Raw genomic sequence first — 20,158 nt, forward strand, 5'->3', positions numbered from 1 at the left:
AATTACCATGAATAGGGAAAAGAGTAACAATGAAAGCCATCTGTTTAGTTAAATTGAGAATTTTCTTCAATTAAAAGAGGAAGTAACCATACTGGTGCACGACTAAACGGGCAATTACAACTGATTTTATTTGCCTGGTCAAACTGAATAATTACCATGTTTAAGCTTGTGGCCATGCATTCAATGGAAGGAGGATGTCCACATGCGCTCTTGCCAATCCAAATCGGCTCCAATATATGTGGGGTATCTAGGTGTGCAGGCATTAATGCATGACCAGGATCCATGTGGCTCCTGGAAGTGTATCGATGTCAACAAATGCAATCTGAAGCGCACCTGCTTGCCTCTGTTAGTATGCAGGACATCCTGATCCATCGAGCTACTTTGCAGAAAACCAGACCGTGAAAATCAATTTCTGAAATTTTCTTTGTTCCAATCAAAACAAAATGACCAAGTCCTTTCTTTTTCTTTCACCAGGCAATTACTGTTTGTACCCATGCTTCTGGATTGTTCAATCATCCAGATCCAGAGCCAAAGAAATGAAACAAAAAATTTCAAATAACCAGTTCTTCCCATATAAACTCTGCCTCCTCACCCGCTCCATTGGTTGATGATCAAGCATTAGTCGTAATTGACTTTAGTTAAAAAAGCATGCTTTGTTGAATAACCTGGATTTAATTAAGATGGGAATATGACACTTCCTTGCCCCTTTCCTCGTTCATTAATAAATAAGCTTTTTCCTTTCAAGACTTTAACCCATTGCACACTCTTTTCCAAGAACAAAAAGCAAGATCCATAAGTATCATACGAGTATAAACAAAATAATGTCTCAATTTCAAAGTAGCTTATTTATATCGTGGTCAAGCAAACCAAGCAAACAGTTCTCAAATACAACTCAGATACTGCAAATAGAGTTTTAAGACAGTCTCGAACATCATACTGATAAGATATACACAGGCTACTATTTCCATGCTGAGATGCTTAGGGCACACTGCGGCCCATGGTCTGCTCTCCCGGAGGGATCATTACCAAGACTGGTTGGGCATTGAAACCAGGATGAGGCAACCTTCGCCTCAGCTCACGACCTTCCTGGCACAGGGCACAGGCATGGCAGAACACATGAGTTGCAAAGTCACAAGCTGTCTCACAATGTTCGCGCTGCAACTCGTCCTCCACAAAGCTTCCACAGCACCCACATGATCTAGCAAATGCCTCACAGCTGCCCTCTAGTTAACATCATTAAAACAAAGGTGACACACGCATAAGCTCCCTTTTCAACATATTTGTCCATTATTTCCTTGAGCAACTCCAGTTAAATGACTGGAAGACGCTGGAAATTTATAATGCACCACATTGCCAAGGAAAATCAATGGACAAAATAATGTTACAACAATCACTGATCCGATATTAACATCATATTAATATAACTAATAACATCAGGGCAAATAAAATGTGGGGATCTTGGTTATGACATTATAAATATTTTATTGACATTAATGGAGAGATGAATGTTAATCTATTTGTTCATTCTTTAGACATTAGATATATTTCAACATACCAAAAGAAATTTAGCACCAGTTTTAAGCACTGAAGTTCATAGGAATATGAGAAAAGTAGAAAAGCATTCTGATAAGCTGAAAGGGGAACAAAGATGGAGATAAGCGCCCATGCTGTAATGCATGTTGGATCATAGATGAGGCCCTCCTACTCATGGGCACCGTAATATGCCCTTATCCCAAAGTAGTAAATTTAAAATAAATAAATAAAAATGAATATATTCATGTAAATGCACCTACATTATAACTTGTAATTTTCTAAATATTCTGAAAGTAGGATTTGAACTGAAAGAGAAAAAAATAAAAATAAAAATAATAATAAAGAAACGAGAATACACAGGAGCAAATAAACCAAAAGGCTGCCTCCTTCAAGGTATGTAATTTAAGCTTGATCCTCTGATGATTCTATGTAAAACAAACATTCAATAACTTCAGTTTATATTAGTGATCAAAATACAGTGATATATGACTTTTCAATACCAAAAAAATGTTGAAAACTGTTACTGTAATTACTTTAGTTAGCGATTCTGATCACAAGCTTGATTATATCTAGCTCAGTTACCTTGAATCCACTCCCGGACTTCTCACCCACAAGAGAGCCAAAATCACGTACATTGGTTTGAGAAGAATAGCTTTTCCTTAGGTAAGAGTCATTGTTGGTGTATAAAAGGGTTGTTACCATTGTTTTTGAAAAGCCCAGCTAAAATGTCTATGGTGTGGTTTGGATATTCATTGTATATCAGACAGCTCAAAACTTGGCTAGATATAAAATTCTGTTGTTTCCCAAAGGTGGACTATCATTCCACTAGTTAGATGATTGACAACCTGTAGGAACCAATTGATAAAGCTGATCAAATGGACCAACTGATCGTAGTTCCAAGTTCCATGTAGCAACATGAAATTTGGTCATCACTCAATTGGTTGATCAATGACCAGTCAATCAATGCCCAAAAATTCACATACCTCTGAGCTATTCTTGAGTTTTTTGATAATGTAACTAACCTATGTATATATATATATATTCTCTTTTAATTTTTGGCAAAGATCAAGTAAGCCTTCATAGTTGGGTGAGAAATGAGCTCCAAAATGGGAAATCTTTGTTTGGGAAAGAAAATGGATTTTTTCCAAGGAAATTGATTTTCACCTTGAGTAAGAAACCAGTGCTCAGTTTTGTATGCTTACCTGTTTTTGAAAAATCACCATCTAGACTTTTGTTTTTGCTTAATTTTTTGGAGTAAAATCCAACTTCTCCTTAATGAGACTTAAAGGAGCGGCTTGTGTTTGTGTTTGGTGTTGACTCCAAGTGAATTACACAAATAAGATGAGGTGGAGCTGAAGAATTGAGATCAAAGTGTGCTAAGCAAGGGGTCTAAGAGTGGACTGAGAGGCTCGGACTAGGTAAAACATTAACTCTTTTCATCTTCATACTCAAGCCCATTGATAACCTTAGACCTGTGGTTTTCCTCTATTCAGAAATTCTCCACGTTAAATCACATGCATCTTTCAGTTTTCTTTTCCCTTTCAACTCTCTTTGATTTCAATGCTCTTTTATTCATATAAATGCTTGAGCTGAATTGAAAAAAATCATGAATTAATCTAGCTTATTTACCTTGCAGTCAAAGCTAATTGTGTTGGGGGAGCATAGAATTTCATGTTGCAAGCAATTTTACTGGTAGTTGATTCTATTGTTCATTGAATTGAAGAATTGAACTATAGCATGCTGTCGGTGAGTGTTGATACATATAATTGCTACTTGTGATCTAAGTTCCGATTCTTCTGAATTGCTAATATTCTTGATCGTTGTTGAAATGAATTGCGAAAGTGTTGGCTGATGTCATCTTGCATGTGATTTCTGAGTGTATGCGATGATCTTTAGAAGTGGTTTAAAACAGTGAAGCTTTAAGAAATTTGGAGTGTTTTACAAGTTTTTAAGAAATTTGCATCATACTAACTGGAGGGTTTAATTAAAACCTATTCATTCCCCCTCTAGGATTTCTACCATATATTGAGATCCACTTTCTCCAACCTCACAAAATCACAACCTATTTTTCCAAAGCTTTGTAATAAACTAAATTGGCATCAAGATAAGTTTAACCTTAGTAGACACGTTAAAATATTTCAGGATCAAGATAAAGACCCTTCACAATTTCAACTATTAAAAACAAACTACACCCATCTAAGCATCTAACCCATCCCCAAACACAACAAAACAAAAAATAAAATTAAAAACAAAACCTTGGATAGACTGGTGAAGTACTTAATGTTTTGAAAAAAAAGGACAACTTGCAAATAAAGCATAAAACATAAAAGAACCATAGAATAAATAAATAATTTTCAAATAAATGAGCATAATCATGCCAATATATAACCCCATGAATGCAGGCATATATATATATATAAAGGTTAAATCAACCAGAACGTATAGGTAATCTTATAAATGCATCTAGACCTCAACATTATAAAAAAAAAAAAAATAGATAAATGGTCAAAGCATGGAAGTGAAGAGAAGAACTTGCCTCTAGATTAAATTTCCGACGGATGGCTGTCCTGCTAGGATATGAAAACCAAGGTGCCAGGCAGTTATAACCAAAAAAGGAATTTCCAATCAGGTATAAACCAGTGTAAGGCAAGCAGTGATTAGCAAAAGATCCGGCCCCAGATCCAAGCCTCTCAGCATTGCCTCCATACAGCACACAGGGAGCCATGCTTCCAAGAAGACCTATCCATGCATCATAATTAACATTACTAAAGATTAATGAGAAGCATAATTGTTACAATTGAAAACCAATCATCCTCCATATGGGGGTTGCGCAATGGTTGGAACTTCAGTATACAGATAATCCTCCACAAAAGCCCAAATAAAACCCATATATTCAACAATCAACAGATTGACAATGAGTGAGGGCAGGGATCCCAACCGTGAGCCCATCCATGTTCGGTTCTAGGAATCCACGAACAGGAACAAGAATGTGATTCCTATTCCCACCATTCTTGTATTTGATTCACATATATCAGCCTATAGTTTATCAAAAAACATAAACTAAACATTGCAGAATTAATCCAAAAATTATAAATTTTGACAAAAATTATCTTTTCCAATTTTTAAAAACTGATCAAACTTCAACTCCTATATAAACTAAATATAAAAATGATACTATGCAATTGAATTCCTGGTTCGAGTAGTAATAATAGATTCTTGTGATACCAATTCTAGGAATTTACATCCCTTAAGGTTTAATTTTCCCATTCTCTAGTTTCCGTGAACCAAACAGGAACTAAGTGATGATAATATAACAAAATTGTTAGACACATTACTCCCCCAATGTAGCATAGAGCCAGGCGTGAAGGGTATAAAGTGGCACAGCCACACCAACACGTGCACAACTAGATTAGCTAACATTTCATTTTACAAAATTATAATCAAAATACAACGAATGGATCTGTCAGCTAAAATAACCATGAAATTTCCCCAATTTTTTTTTTGGAATATGTGGAAATTCTAAAGATTGATTGGTAACAGATCATGGATAGATGGGCAATAATTTACAAAGGAAGAAAAAAGAGATCACAAGAGAGATCTCAGGCAAGAAAATCCTCAAAGAACTTTCAGCTTGGCAGCGATGGATCAGAAAAAATTAAGAAATAGTACTGTGATTTCGTGTTTGATCGGATCAGAGAAATCAACATAAGAAAAGTCATCCCTTGTGCAGGGATCAGCAAATAAAATCCAGTGATAACTCACCCAAAAAACGTGTAATTTCGACCACGATTCAGCAGAAAACGTAACAATAAAATTAAAAACCAGATCCAATTGGGGGCCAAACACAAATGTTACAAAACAAGGAAAAACGGAATGGAACAATTCAATCTTATCCAAAGATCGGAAAATGGAGAATATAAAAATCATAAGAGAAAAAAGGAATAACTCACAAACTTCAAGATCGCTGCTGCAGAACTCATCGTTACGACCTAGGCAAGCAAAGAGGCTAGAGTCCCACTGAGTCCGCCCCATCGGCTCACCTACCACGCTCCCGTGGCCCAAAGGCAATCCATCGGCGGTCCATCCGAAGCTGGAAGCGCACACCGGCGGCGACGGCTTGGTCGGAGGCAAAGTCTGAGCAAAAGTTTCGGTAGGATTAGGTTTTTTATCATCAGCATTCACTTGCTTGGTGAGAAGAGGGCTTGATTCCTCATGATCGTTCCCCATTGAAGAAAGACTAAAGGAATCCTACAACTGCGGTCTCCTGAAGAGAGAGGACCGATCTGAGGGGAAGAAATGGACAGTGAGAGAGAGAGAATATGCCAATACGGCGTCGTTTCCTCCAGACCGACAAACCGCGTCCACAGCGTGATCCTCGCTTCTTACGCCCCGTTGGATGGTGTTACCTGCAATCTCAATTCTACGGTTGGTCAACTGCTCACAATTTACATTTAAAAAAATTTCATACGTCATGGAAGGCTTTGCATTTCTTCAGTTAAAAAGTCAACCTAAGCTGTCCTTTCAGTAAAAAGAGCCGACCAACAAAATTGGGCCATAAGACTAGCCTCCACCAAAGCCCACTAGGGCCACTACCTCCAAAATGATAAATTTAGACAAGGGTTATAAATAAATGAGAGAGACATAACCATCAAAATATAGTTGGTAAGTGGTAGCACCTCCACCGCCCAATTTAGCGAGGGATGGGGGCATTGTACATCATCCATCATCCGTTACAACCTGCCAACTGTCAACCTATTTTTTCGACCAAAAACTTGTCATTCGAGAGAAGTGGGCATGTGTGTGACTCTGACCAAATTTAATTTAATAATAGCTACACAAGTTGCGGCTCGTGATTAACTAATATATTTAAAATTATTAAATATGTAGGGTGGTATTCATTTTCAAAGACAACACTACAGAAGATGATGAAATTGCATAATTTAAATGAAGTAAAGAAAATTTTGAAGAATATTTATATACAAATACATTTAACTTCTATTATAATTCAAATTTTATATTATATCCTAATTATAAATCAATAATTAATAATAATTAAATTAAGGATAAATATTTAAATTATTTAGTTTCTATGCTCGCAAGATGGAGCTTTGGGAGAAAAGTCCAATCTTGGCTTGAGTGAGAAATCGTACACATAGAAAAAGCTTAGTGAGTACATCAACTAACTGATCTTTGAACTTGTTTACAAATAAAGTGATAATCCAATGCAACATGTTTTATGCAGGGATGAAAGACCGGATTAGAGTAAAGATGAGTAACACCAACATCATCACAGTAGATTACAAGTATTTATGGAACATAAACACCAAGTTCAATAAGAAGTGAATATACTCAATGCAATTCTACAAATATACACATAATAGCTACTTTAATAGAAGAGCATGCAATAGTTTTTTTGCTTTTTAGAACGTCATGAGATAGTGTTACGGCCAACGTAGATGATATAAGCACTTTGTAGAAGTGAAATCATCTTTAGTATCAACATCAAAAAATGTATGAAAAGAGATAGAAAGTTGTCATAAAGAACTAGACCATGATGAAATTGCCACAAAGATACCAAAAAGGTGTTTAACAGCAATCCAATGATCATTGGTAGGGCGTTGCACAAATTGCGAGAGTTTACTCACTACAAAAATGATATCAAACCGAGTGAGAGACAAGTACTGAAGACTGCCAATAACAGTATGATATTTTGTTAGATTAGAGAGGGCAGTACCAATGTAAAGTTCAAGAGTTGGAGATATAGCAAGTGGTATGGTAACTAGTTTAGCATCTGGCATGCAAGTGCGAACTAAAAAATCACACTAATATATCGGTATTGAGAGAAAAATAACACATGATGATGGTGTGTGACTTCAATTCCACGAAAATAAAAGAGATGCTCGAGATCCTTGAGAGAGAATTGTTAAGCAAGAGTTACGATAAACTTCTACATGATACCATCATTGTCACATGTTATGACAATGTCATCAACATAAATAAAGAGATAGGTCATGCTAGCATGGGAGTAAATAAAGCCAAAGGTCATAAGAAACTAACAAAGCTTATGATAACAAACACGTGGGACTTGCTTGAGACCATAGATAGGTTTGCAAATTTTGCACACATAATAAGGATAATCACAATCAATAAATCCCAATGGTTGAACCATGAAAACATTTTCAAACAAGTAACCTTGAAAAAAAACATTATTAACATCAAGTTGACAAAAAAACCAACCACAGCTGACCACGATATTGAGAACGAGACGTATAGTGGTGGGTTTGACAACAAGATTGAAAGTATCATGATAATCAATATCATATCATTGTTGAAATCATTTGGCAACAAGGTGGGCTTTATACCTATCACAAAACTATCAAGTAAATGTTTAATGCGAAAAATCCACTTACACCCAAGAAGATTGTGTTTTGGTTTCGAGGGAACAAGTTCTCATGTATCATTCCAAACGAGAACATCATACTCTTTTGACTTATATAACTCGACGCCATGTGGGATCTTTAAGGGCTTGGGTAGGGACAGTAGGTTCAAGATCATCAAAATATGAGATTTGAGCAGAAAGGTAAAGTTTTTTAATGGGTTTATGAATGTGGTTTTAAGAGCAAATAATAATAACTCAAGGTGAAAAAGGATGTGAGGATGAAGGAGATGGAGATGGGGATGTAAATGGCTCAATAGACATCAAATGGAGTCAAATGTTGAAACTACAAGGGTCGATGATGAAGATGACATGTCGAGCACCCAAAAAGGGTAAAATCATGATACTAAACACAAAATGGGGTCAATCAAATAAGGTGTTTGATTACAGACAATTGAGATGACTCTGAAGAGAATTGAAAGGAAAAATGTTTTCAACAAATTTTACATGATGAGATGAGTACATTTTGGAGGTAGAATGATCTAAGCAAATGTAGACACTTTGGATAAGAGAATATCCAAGGAAGACACATGGTGTAGAGTGAGGTGTTGGTTTGTGTGGAGAGTGGACAAAGCCAAAGATAATACAAACAACCAAAGATGCGAAGTTTGGAGTAATTTGGTTGAAATACAAAGAGTTTTACATATGGAGAAGAAAAGTGATGAGTAGGAGTTGGCATACAATTAATGAGATAGACATCATTGACAAATGCATATGACTAATATGAAAAAAGCATGAAAGCATGAGAGAGAAGAGATAGACCCCTTTCAACCATAAGACGATGACAACATTCAGAATACCTATTATGTTATGGTATGTGTGGAGTAGTGATGAGATGAGAAATAACATTAGTTGCCATGAATGTACCAAGGGCTTGATATTCCCCACTATTGTTAGAGTAGAGTGTAATGATTTTTCGATTAAATATTTTTTTTCACAAGTGCTTTAAATCGAATAAAAACATCAGAGACATGAGATTTTTACTTAAGAGGGTAAAACCAAATATATTTTGTAAAGTGATTGATAAAGACAACATAGTATTTTAAATCATCAAACAAATGAACAAGAGAGATCTATACATAAAAAAAAATTATTTCAAAAGGTTGAGATAAAATGATTGAAGAAGTAGAAAATGTTAATTTATGACTTTTATTGCATTGACAAGTATTGCAATTAAAGGGTAAAGGACTAGGTAAGTCTAAATTAAAGTTAAAAACAATGTGTCTAAGAATAGAAGATGATGGATATCCTAATCTATGATGTTATTGAAACAAAGTGGTCTTGACACTTAAGAAAGCAATTAAAGGAGAAGACTTAACAGATAAATCTACAACTCATGCACACCATTTTTAGTCCAACTCCACAAAAGGATTGCCCCTGTGTGTAGATCTTTCACATGAAAAGTAGAAAGTGAGAATGTAATTGATGCATTATTAGATTTACAAAATTGGGAGATAGAAATAAGATTATTTTTCATGGTTGGAACACAAAAGACATTATTTAAATAAAAAATGTGAGAGAATATAGAGAAAGATGTGGAACCAGTATATGTGATGGGAAAACCTATGTCATCATTGATCACAATGTCATCAGAGTCGTCATAAGGAGGATGAATGGAAACATTACTTAAGTTAGGGTGACATGGTGTGATACTCTACTATCAAGAAGCCAATTTAGAGTGTTAGAGTTGTTTGTGAAAGCAAAGTTGGTACGAGGTTGCCATTGTGGTGCAGTTGTGTGGCCAAAGTCAGAGTTAATGTCGTTGACATCATCCAATAAGTGAGGTAGCGTTTGGCAGTGTGACCTTGTGCACTACAAGCTTGACAATAGCTAAGATAGGGCTTAGGAGGTGGTCAATGACTACATGGGGTGGATGATTGTGGCCTAATGTTGTGAAAAGGTGCCAAGATTCATTACAAGGATTCCCGAAATTGAGTTGCGATTTCATTGAATTGATAGTGTTTATTATAGCCATTGAAACTTGATTGCATAGGATTATTTAGCCTCTGAATAGGAGAGGTGGAGAGAGGTAGCCAAGGAGGATACTGCTTTGATACCATAATGAAGTAAAGAGAATTTTGAAAATTATGGTATAATATTGTTAATGATGATAGGGAATATTTATATATATAAACACATTTGAGTTCTATTATATTCAAACTCTATCTCGTACTCTAATCCAAACAAATAAATAAGTAAATATTAATAGTTAAATTAAGGATAAATATTAAATTATTTATTTTCTCTATTAGTTTTGAGCATAATTATGTTTGGGTTAAATTTCTATTAGCCTATATAATACTAAATTGACAACTATTTAATAATTACACTGATTAATCTTATTAGTCATTATAACTATAATCCATTTAAAATTGATCTTGAATAAATAAGTTAATCAAGTCGTAAACATATCAAGTTGGTAGGTTAATGACAATAATTAAAAACCAAAACCTAACTTGACCTGATTATCAAACAATTACACGTCATATTACATGTTTAATAAGTAGATCGTACTCATTTAATAATTAATTTGTATTCGTGCTGATATTTTTAACTTAGATCATTATTCATATATATTATATTTGAATTCAAGGGTATGTATTTTGACATGATACAATCACATTTCAGTAACATGAATTACCATTAGGATGACCAATCTCATTGACAGGCTTCTTTATCCAATGTAGAATTCGGTTACTTTCATGATTGGAATTGGCATAATTCAAACAAATTCATTACGTTCAAAGGGTTCTTTGCAACTTCTGTAGAATGGAATTTCAGTGAAATAATTCTGGATTCAATTTGCTTAATTAAAAACACAGGGAAGCAATGGTATTTAAGGAGAACCCAGCTTGCTGGTCAAAGTTCTGACGGCCTCCAAATGGACAATCTTGGTTATATGTTACTATCATGCTTAAAAATGAGGAGCCTACCCCCACGTTACATGTGAGGGCACACATTAAGAAGACGGAGACTTGGAAAGTTTATTGATATGTAATTGTTTGATTCAAGGCGAGGGGACCCCTTAATCCCAGGGACCCCTTTCTCTTTCCTCCCAAGAGAGACTAGGGGCACACATTAAGAAAAAGTTTTTTTAAGTTAATGTTGAATCCAATTTGTTTTCAGATTTTTAATATTTGTTTTTTATTTTTCTTTTATTTATTTCTTATTTTAATTTTTTAAACTAAATGAAAAAAAATCAAAATATTTATCTTTTGGATAAATGTTAAAAATAACTTTTTGAAACAACTTAAGCACAATCTCAACATGATTCTTATCGTATTGATACTTAACATTTAATAAAAATAAAATACTAATAAAAAATAAACAACTTAATACTTAATATTATTAAGTTGTATTTAGAGTTAAGTTATATTTAATTGTAAATAAAAAAAATTGACATCATCTAAGGTGGTATTTATTTTTTTACTTAAGTCTAAATAGAACTTTAATATTTAACAATATTAAGTATTAAGTTGTCTATTTTTGTAATATTTTATTTATATTAAGTATTAAAAAATAAAGAAAATTCAACATATTATTTTTTTCATTTAGAAAAAGTCAAATATTTTGATTTTTTCTATTTAATAAAAAATTTATAATAAGTTATAAAAAAAATAGAAAAACAAATAACTTTAAGTACGAAGTAAATTGCTTTCAATAAAAAGTTAAAAAAAAAATACAAATGTCATCTAAGACTTTATCTTAACTACAAGGGTGAAAAATGTGTAAAAAGGTAAAATGACAATGAGATTTGTTTCATATGAGAGATTTCTTGGTAAGATGGTAAATTAAGGAGATCATAGACAAAAAAGAGAGATTAAAATTTGAAAAGTTTCTCAAAAAAAAAATTCTTAATTATTTTTGGAAATAAAATTCTATTTTAAAATTTCAATTAAAATAATTTTCTTGATTTATTCACTATTAAGGTACCATGCTACACTTTTATACAATACCCTTTTTAAAATAGTCTTCATATTTTCAAATATTAATCAAAGCATTTAAATAATTAAAAAAAAAAGGCCTAAACTTTATTCCAAAAAAGACATATTTTTAAAACAAAATCTTAAAAACTATTTTTGTAAAAATTTTCTAAATTATTTTTTTAAGTTAAAAAATAGTTTTTTTTTTTCTTATCCAAAACATAAAATAATTTTAAAAATCAGTTACCTCACACAACTTATATTTGTACTATTTTGTTGAATTATTTAACCAATAAAAAACCCACACAATTTCTTTCCTTCTATTTCACTATTCACATGGGGGTGGAAGCATCACTCACTTTAAGTAACAAGTAGAAATATCATTTAAGAATGGAGAGGAAGAAGGGAATCAATGCCATCACTCATGAATTTCTGAAGAGAAGAGGAACCAAAAGGATCCCTTAGCCACAAAGGCAGCTTTGAGTAACTTTCAAGATTTTGAGTTGGCTTCATTTGTTTTTTATGAGATATTGGAAAATAGGTTTACTTATAAAAAATAATACCGGTAAAAAGCTTGCTTGAATGATCACATTGCCATCTATATAACTAAAATCTTAATTAACATTCATCTTGCTATTAGGCATGTTCTTAAGCTCAGGATAAGTCATTCAAATGATAACTCTTAAAACAATTCTTGAAATGTATGTTTGGATCCTGTAAAAGAGTTCACTTATCATCAATAGATATCAATTGATTTAACGATAAGATAATAAAAACCCGGCACAATTTAACTTGAGGATCGTTCGATCCATATCGATTAATGAGAAGGACTTCTCAATTTTTCATATTCTCAAAAAAGAAAAAAGAAAAAAAAAAAAGCAGGGAAGGTGAACTGTATAATTCTATGACTCTAAACCTAAACTTTATTAATACAATTACATATAATCAAACTGCAAACAACAAAACCTGCAATCCACATTTACATAAAGTTATTATAGGTAAAAACACAACATAAGTTTGTCTTGCCAGTTCCACTCCTGTAGTACACACTCTACACATCCATCATACTGAAAACAGACAGATTTACTGTAGTAACTTGAACCAAATAAATAAAAAGCACTCCGACTCCAAAAAACTTGTTCATCCATGAGTTTTTTGGGCCTGCAAAACCAGAACAATGACCAAACAAGGTAGAATAAAGCAAGTTAATTTCACTTGCCCACCTCCCAAAAGCAAATAAAGCTGAATTAATGAGCATGATTTAGTGAAAAATGGTATTGAACAGACCCAAATTTTGGTGTCTTAAGTAGTCTTGGATCTGGAGTAGGAAGTCTGAAATATATGGACAGAGAATATAAAGCCACAAGGGACTTCATTAATTGCACTGGTTTCAAGAGTACCCTTGTAATCATTCCTCTTCTTTGTTTTCCCAGACAATCAGAACCCAACCCAAATTACAAGCTGAATAAAAAAAAAATGGAATGGGATCTATAGGGATCTTACATTTTCTCCAATTTTGCCCCCTTTTAAGCCCTTGGATTTGCGGTGACCTCTGGGGTTTTCTCCATGAATAAAGGGCAAGCCACCGGATCGGTTTGGTGGAGGAATGTAGGAGTGGGTCTCTGGACCCCTATAGTCAATTTCATAAATCTCTGGATTCTTATCAGACATATCCAATTCCCCTATGAAACAGCAAATCCAATACAGAGTTAGTTGACATGTGTGCCACACTTCATTTATAACGATTCCTGTATATTGAAAGAGAGGAAGCAAGGAGAAGGTTATAGAACAGCAAACCTCTTGAGAAATAAGGAGCGGAGAGCAGGAGGAAAAGAAGGAAGAAAGCGGCAGTGGTGGACTTGAGCTCCATGGCATTCCAAAACTGAACTTTTTCACAAGTGCCAGACTTTTAGTGGTGGTTTGGTGAGGAGGGCAATTAAGTTATGGGGGGTGGCAAAGCATGCAGTTGGGGTATTTTTCAGCTTTTGGGTATTGAAACCGTCTTTATCTGCACAGCAATTAGTTGCAAGGGGTCGATGGGGATGTGATGGGCTGGAACATTTATGTATTGCAACCACACCATGTACCTAAAAAACTTCAGGTAATTAGTCTTTATTAATTTGGGTCTGGACATCCCCATGTGTGTATTATTGAAGTGTCCCAGAGGGACACATACCATTTAGCCCCCCAGTGCTGGGATTCAGACCACCCACAGGGCCACACCCCCACCCTCTTTCTTTTGCTGTCTCTTCATGTCATCTAACTCTGGGGGTTCAAAGCATGGCGTAGAGGGTCCTCACTGGTCTTATTGACGAACGGGAATTTGAGTGATTTACTGGTAACGCAGGCAAATCACATTATAAACCCTGCTGTGCCACATGTTGGTTGGTACTGGATGGAGAACTGTATATTAAGGGGACGGCAAGGGAAGATGCGAATCCTGACTTCTGAGCCTATAAATGGTAGGCTATGTCGGCAATATTGATGGTTGGTGCCACAAGTCCTAAGGGACATGCCATGCTTTGCAGGCAATGCTCATACCTCAACTCTCTCCCACCATGCTGATCAGTAAAGACAAAGAGATGATTTCTCACCTTATCCTCAATTTTGTTTAAGGGTTCATTCATCATGCCTGATGCGGTAGTTAATGCAATTAAAAATTCATGAAGTTCCAACCGTAGACGTAAGATTTAAGGCTCTCTACAGCACTTATGCTTTTAATACATCTTTCAATGGTCTCCAATAAAACCAAGAAAAACGAGGGCTGCTACTAATTCCCTCTGCTCAAGTCAGGAAAGCTTTATCCTTCTAAAGCAAGATACATCCTCTGCAGCATATTTGAATTAGGGACCTGCCTTTTTTCATCCAAAATTTATTACATGAAGAACTTACAATAAATTGTACAGGCTGGTCATTTCATAACGAAATGATCACATCTTCCTGGAGGGAAACTTACAAAAGAATTCGATGATATCGGTCAATAGTAGGTCATTTTCAAGGGAATTATTAGGGGGCCCAAAATGTTTGGGACGCTTGTTGGAAGGTTGTGTTCAAAGGATGGATATCTTTGGGACATTTCTGAAGATGTGGTCAATATGTAGATGATGAATTGTTTGGCCTGTTTACAACCATATAATTTCTAGTGGACAATCCTGAAAACTAATAAGCTCTCAGATGCATGCTACCAGGATATCTATGAACTTTTTTCTTTTCTTCTTTTTTTCTTTTTTCTGTGAAAGTTAATTATAAAATATAAGCACTAGCTAATTAAGGATCCCTCACTCCAGGTATGCAAGAGCAGAATGCTTATGCAATACAAGTTCTTCCTTCCAAACTCTTTCAGTGTCCGGATGATTTCTGTTGGGTGATAAAACTAGTTATGAATGTGGCATATATATCTATTGGGTGAGTATTAAATGAGGGTAATGTGAAGGGTTCATGCACATAACCAAATACAAATGTTCACCTTCTGTGTGGGTGTAGTTGAGTCCAACATCAACAGTAATATCATGGCTGGAATGGAATGGGTCTTCCTTACATCTAGATATACTCTTTACTTGAAGCCTTTGTAGTTTTGGATTCCTTGTTATAAATTTTGTTACTCCATCTTCAAAAGCTTGAAGAGCACTTCATGTGAGTCTGTGACCACATGACTACAGGAGGCAAAGGCAAATAAATCTGTACGGGAGTGAAACTGTATAACCAGATTCCTTGAGCCCATCTGTAGGGCGGTGTGAGCCCATAGAAAATTTTTCCCTAGTGATGTTGTATGAGGCTTTTTTAACCAAACTAAAGAGATTTATGCAATTTTCCACTGTTAAAAGAATTGACAAATTGGGATTTTATTGGTAACCAAAGAGAGAGGTACCATGGATGGACTTCTGTCAACATCCCAGGGTCTATTCTGAACAAAGCAAATGACCCATTAGGTGTCTCATTCCATTTTCTTCCTCTTTTTTAAACCTGTCTACAAAAAGCTTCATCTTTCGGTGATCTTGAGAGAAATCATTTGAAAGATAGATTCACTTAGAATGGATGAGATATTAATAAAATTACTCTGTTACTAGTAATTTGATAATTAGAACTAGTAGTCTTAAAAACGCAAGGCATGGATGATTGGATGAAGCAAAAGCTTAGGAGAATGCATATCACCGACAGCTTGTTCATCAACCAAGTCCAAATAATGGAAAAAGCTGAGAAAAGGACTGAGGCAGAGCCCAATGTCCTACGAAATCGTCCAGAGTGATAGCCACCCTTGCAGCAAGGGAATCTTAATTGGAGTTGGCCAATGCAAGGAACCAAGAAAAATGACTCAGAACAAAAGTTCGGAGAGATGAGTCTCCCTTTTTTCTTACTAGTTTCAGTAGTTTCTGAATGACTTTTTGCTTCCCCATATGCGGTTACCAATCTCCCTCTTGCTAATTGTTGAAAAGAGGGCGTGAGGGTGTTCATAGAATCATACCAATCCCACATGGGAAAGGAAGAACATCAAGTCGTATACTTCTCCATAGCCACTGTGCAGTGTGCTGCAAGGGCAAACGTCTACGTCTTATCCATCAAATCCCCATTCTGTTTCTAATTTCTATTGCAGTGGTTTCACCACCTCAACAATCCAGGCCAAACCAAATACCGTCTACACACTACACTTTCCAATCTGCCTGTAGATTACCTGTTTCTGTTCAGTAACCTAAGAAAAAGAAAGTCCCCGAATCTTGTGAAATTCTGGTACGGTTCACGATATTTGATGTTCATCACTTGAACCTTGAAAGGAGAGAATTAGAGCATAAAGTGAACCTTTAAAAGGAAAATTCAGCTGGCATGATTCTGGTGGATAAAAAGACGAGCCCAAATGAAAATTTGAAATAATTATACGGGGCAAACATCATGATGATGCATATGAATGGAAATTCTCTTTCAATCATTTCTTTCATCATATTTTCCCATACACCAAACAGAACAAGGCCTCAACCGAAAAGGTTACTGGCCCAGGGGACATGAGCAGTGGCCATTTATGCAGTTATAATTGCTCTATGGACTGTTTCTGTGGCGACCCACTGAGTTGTTTGATCACTATAGTAACCTTGACCTTCATGGGCTTTTGCACAAAAATAGCTTTGCTTTTCTGGATCCAAAAGCCGTGAAATTCGTTATCTGAGTGCCTGCATCAAACCCATATTCTTCATAAGCAAATGGTAGCATGTGCGTCCCCAACTGAGACAAACTTCAGGACCCTGCAGGCTGATCAATTTGGGGCCTGACCAAATGTACTAAACATATTATTACAGTTTCAGAGAATAGCACTAGCCATTATATTAAAAATGTGAATCTTTGTATTACCAGGTATGTGACAATCTAAAAATAGTTTGTGGCACAGAGCATACAGGTCCTACGAATGTTGGTGAATCTTCTTCTCTCTTCTTTCTCCTATTAGCCTGTGATATGACAAGGACTGAGCTTTGTGTTACTGGGTCTGCAACGTGGCAAAATCAGATTGGATGAAACTATAACAGGCATCCAGACTGCCATGCCCAACACAAGGAAGTCAAATTTATATTTTGGGGTCTTAGAAGATACAAAGCCCCATTCAAAGTGGGAATCCAAATACCATCACCAATTTACATTAACATGTTCCAGAGGCTCTAGCTATATTGATGCTATAAGATGGCTACATAATTGGATTAGTAAAGAGTTGGCCTTTTCTCTTGAGGTGAGACAGCATGACCAAAGAGTCAAAAGCATATCATATTTTATTCAGTTGCCACCTCTAATCACTTAATCAAATGTCAACTCTATCATCATCATAAAGTTGCAAATGACAGAACTGTTGAGAAACCAGTCAAGCTCATGACCACCGTTTACTACTAATATAAGGCCCCATGGGTCCCAAAACCTAGTAGTAAATGTAGGCAGCAGTGACTACTGGAATGTGAACATCCACGATTTAAGGTGCCCATTTCCCACTAATCAAATCATAAAAGGCAACTGATGAAAAGATAAGTTTTCCCCTGCAGCAAACGCATGGGTTCAAAGTAATTAACCTGCCGTACAAAGATTTGCAGCAATTAAGCTTCATAGTTTGATTCCAGCCCCAGGTTTCCCTATCTAACTGACTCTTCAGCCTATGAAATTTATAGGCTTCGCATAATACAGACAATTATAGATTTCTTTTACTGCATTCAAGCACCAATCTTAGACTTGACATAAATGGTCTTAAAGTCAAACAAGCCCATCAAGAAACAAGCTTTTCATCAGCATTACTATAAATGAAAAACCCAACAAATGCAAGGGCCAGCATTGAACAGTAGAAGCAGAACAGGTGGGTCACACCATGAAGATATCATATGAATCCTTATCAAACAGGGGAAGAAAAAGGGTCAGGGTATCCAAAGAGGATGAAAATTTAATAAAAGAACACCAAAACCCCAAACCCCAATCCCCAAAACCCCACAAAGAAAATGGCAGAAAACCAGAACACTGAAAAATGTACCAAGAAAATGTGTAGAATAGTTTGATACTTCGATGGCACTAAAGACAGTAGTAAATACACCTGCCCATGAGGGGTGGCAGAGTAGATGAATGCACAACAGCTTTATTGTTTCATCTCTCTCAGCGTACGATCCAACCTCGCTTTTTATATTACCATAGGCCATAGAGATTCTCTTAGTACACCCCTCGGATGTGAAAAAAAACAGAGTAATAATAAATCAAGAAAAAGAAAATTAAAAATAAAATGAAGACTTGAGACTTTGGGTGCAGTTTCAAGTTTCAACTTTCACCTGTACACTTGTGGAGCAACTAGGCTGAGTTATCAAGTTTTTTTATACACATAATGCATGAAAGCAGAGTTGTATATAGTGACGCGGCAGAATTTTATTGGGGAGAAATGGCCTGTACAGTGGGACTGCATCCAAGGGAAAATGTATTTTAGTTTGAGGAATCGAAACAAGAAAATTTTAATCGGAGAGCAGTAATATAAAATAAAAGGAGGAAGAAACGGAGAGATAAAAATTGATTAATCACAGACGGATGGTGAACGTGGCTCTGCAAAACCCAACCTTCTCTTCTTCCAAAACAGAGTGGTGTCCGGGTTGAGCCTAGCTCCGGTTCTCGCCGGTTCTGATTTACACCTGGTGAGTATAAGAGGACGAGCAGTGGCTTCTTCCCCTGTTTTGAATGCTTCGGTTTTGGTGGGTTTTGTGCTTCTTTCACTGGTCGAATCTTCAGATTGGTTCAAATATTCGGAGTCTCTATCAGTTTCTGGATCTGTTCTCGATTCTGCAGCCGAATCTCTGCTGCTGGGTTCGTTTTCCGATGTGGGGTTTTGTTGGTCTGTGTTTTCTGGCTCTGTTTTTTGCTCTTCCTCTGTGGCCAAAGGCGAACCCCAGAACCGACTGGCGAGGGATGATGACCTGTACGGAGCAGATCTGCATCGGGTTAGCAGTAAAGCGTTTTTGGGTGGTGAGAAGGACGAAGAATAAAAAACCCTTGCTTCTTCTTCTTCGTTTCCTACGTCGTCGCTTTGCTCTGATTCTTCGACTCTATCTTCCAGTTTTGATTCAATTCTCGATGAATCCTCTCTAATTTCGGATTTTCTCCGAAATCGAACTCTAAAAAACAAGACCCACTTGCGCCAAACTGGTCGAAATGGCTTAGGCTTCAGCCTCCCAACGAAATGGTTGCAACACAGAGCATTTCTGATCCACCTGCACCACCCTCGGGGCTTTTTCCGAGCCTTAGTAGCCTTGCCACTGCCCTGTTTGGACCGCCTGACTCGGACTTGACCAATACACGTAACCTTTGGAGAAGAAGGCTCCTGGGTTTCAATAGCAGTGTTCTTCTTCCTCACGAACATAGGGCTGGAACGTGACCTACCTCTGCTTCTGCTCCCCACATTACTCCTCAAAAACCTCATCAATGGCGGTGGGAACTTCTCGGTCCGACCCGGACTCGACATGGTCTTCGAAGAAAGCTTCATTTTCACCAACTTCACCCCTTCTCTCTCCGCTTCCCTGCTCTGTCTCTCGTCGCTCTGAAACTCCCCTCCTCGGGTGCCTAAGTGCCTTGCCTTGGTACGAGAGATTGAAGAAGAGAGAGAAGATATTGAGATCACCTCGTCTTTGTTTCCATATATTTTTTTGTCTCTGTGTTGGCCATTTATTTATTTTTATCCTTGCACGGATGGGTGAACCAACTGTGTGGATTTTTTACTATATTTCCAAGGGCGTAACTCGTAGGGGCCTTTTTGGAAATAAATAAAATATCCTGT

General features: G+C 36.2%; 3 protein-coding genes across 3 annotated transcripts; all 3 read right to left on the minus strand.

Annotated features, from left to right (window-relative positions):
* Positions 1 to 799: 799 nt before the first annotated feature.
* On the minus strand, positions 800 to 5,903 carry LOC117920219 (cell number regulator 8). Its single transcript, XM_034837626.1, has 3 exons — positions 5,484 to 5,903; positions 4,070 to 4,272; positions 800 to 1,221 (listed from the first exon to the last, which is right to left on the minus strand). The coding sequence occupies exons 1-3, from the start codon at positions 5,758 to 5,760 to the stop codon at positions 979 to 981; spliced, it is 723 nt and encodes a 240-aa protein (XP_034693517.1). The 5' UTR covers positions 5,761 to 5,903; the 3' UTR covers positions 800 to 978.
* Positions 5,904 to 12,678: 6,775 nt separating this feature from the next.
* Positions 12,679 to 13,923, minus strand: LOC117920868. Its single transcript, XM_034838534.1, has 3 exons — positions 13,690 to 13,923; positions 13,396 to 13,574; positions 12,679 to 13,053 (listed from the first exon to the last, which is right to left on the minus strand). Exons 1-3 carry the CDS (start codon positions 13,760 to 13,762, stop codon positions 13,033 to 13,035), a joined length of 273 nt encoding a protein of 90 aa, XP_034694425.1. The 5' UTR covers positions 13,763 to 13,923; the 3' UTR covers positions 12,679 to 13,032.
* Positions 13,924 to 17,314: 3,391 nt separating this feature from the next.
* On the minus strand, positions 17,315 to 19,995 carry LOC117920815. The gene is made up of 2 exons (XM_034838459.1): positions 18,948 to 19,995; positions 17,315 to 18,793 (listed from the first exon to the last, which is right to left on the minus strand). Exons 1-2 carry the CDS (start codon positions 19,865 to 19,867, stop codon positions 18,763 to 18,765), a joined length of 951 nt encoding a protein of 316 aa, XP_034694350.1. The 5' UTR covers positions 19,868 to 19,995; the 3' UTR covers positions 17,315 to 18,762.
* Between the last annotated feature and the right edge of the window lie 163 nt (positions 19,996 to 20,158).

The sequence above is a fragment of the Vitis riparia genome, chromosome 8, assembly GCF_004353265.1.
Source record: "Vitis riparia cultivar Riparia Gloire de Montpellier isolate 1030 chromosome 8, EGFV_Vit.rip_1.0, whole genome shotgun sequence".
In the NCBI taxonomy this organism is placed as follows: domain Eukaryota; kingdom Viridiplantae; phylum Streptophyta; class Magnoliopsida; order Vitales; family Vitaceae; genus Vitis; species Vitis riparia.

What these genes read in the sequence shown, in the direction of transcription:
- LOC117920219 (XM_034837626.1), bottom strand. Translation starts at nt 5,760, where the DNA reads ATGGGGAACGATCATGAGGAATCAAGCCCTCTTCTCACCAAGCAAGTG. An exon ending in CAGCAGCGATCTTGAAGTTT is followed by an intron (nt 4,273 to 5,483) that starts GTGAGTTATTCC and finishes ATGCATGGATAG; the next exon opens with GTCTTCTTGGAAGCATGGCT. An exon ending in GTCGGAAATTTAATCTAGAG is followed by an intron (nt 1,222 to 4,069) that starts GCAAGTTCTTCT and finishes TGTTAACTAGAG; the next exon opens with GGCAGCTGTGAGGCATTTGC.
- LOC117920868 (XM_034838534.1), bottom strand. Translation starts at nt 13,762, where the DNA reads ATGGAGCTCAAGTCCACCACTGCCGCTTTCTTCCTTCTTTTCCTCCTG. An exon ending in CGCTCCTTATTTCTCAAGAG is followed by an intron (nt 13,575 to 13,689) that starts GTTTGCTGTTCT and finishes GCTGTTTCATAG; the next exon opens with GGGAATTGGATATGTCTGAT. An exon ending in GGGGCAAAATTGGAGAAAAT is followed by an intron (nt 13,054 to 13,395) that starts GTAAGATCCCTA and finishes CTGGTTTTGCAG; the next exon opens with GCCCAAAAAACTCATGGATG.
- LOC117920815 (XM_034838459.1), bottom strand. Translation starts at nt 19,867, where the DNA reads ATGAAGCTTTCTTCGAAGACCATGTCGAGTCCGGGTCGGACCGAGAAG. An exon ending in CTGTTTTGGAAGAAGAGAAG is followed by an intron (nt 18,794 to 18,947) that starts GTTGGGTTTTGC and finishes CCTTGGATGCAG; the next exon opens with TCCCACTGTACAGGCCATTT.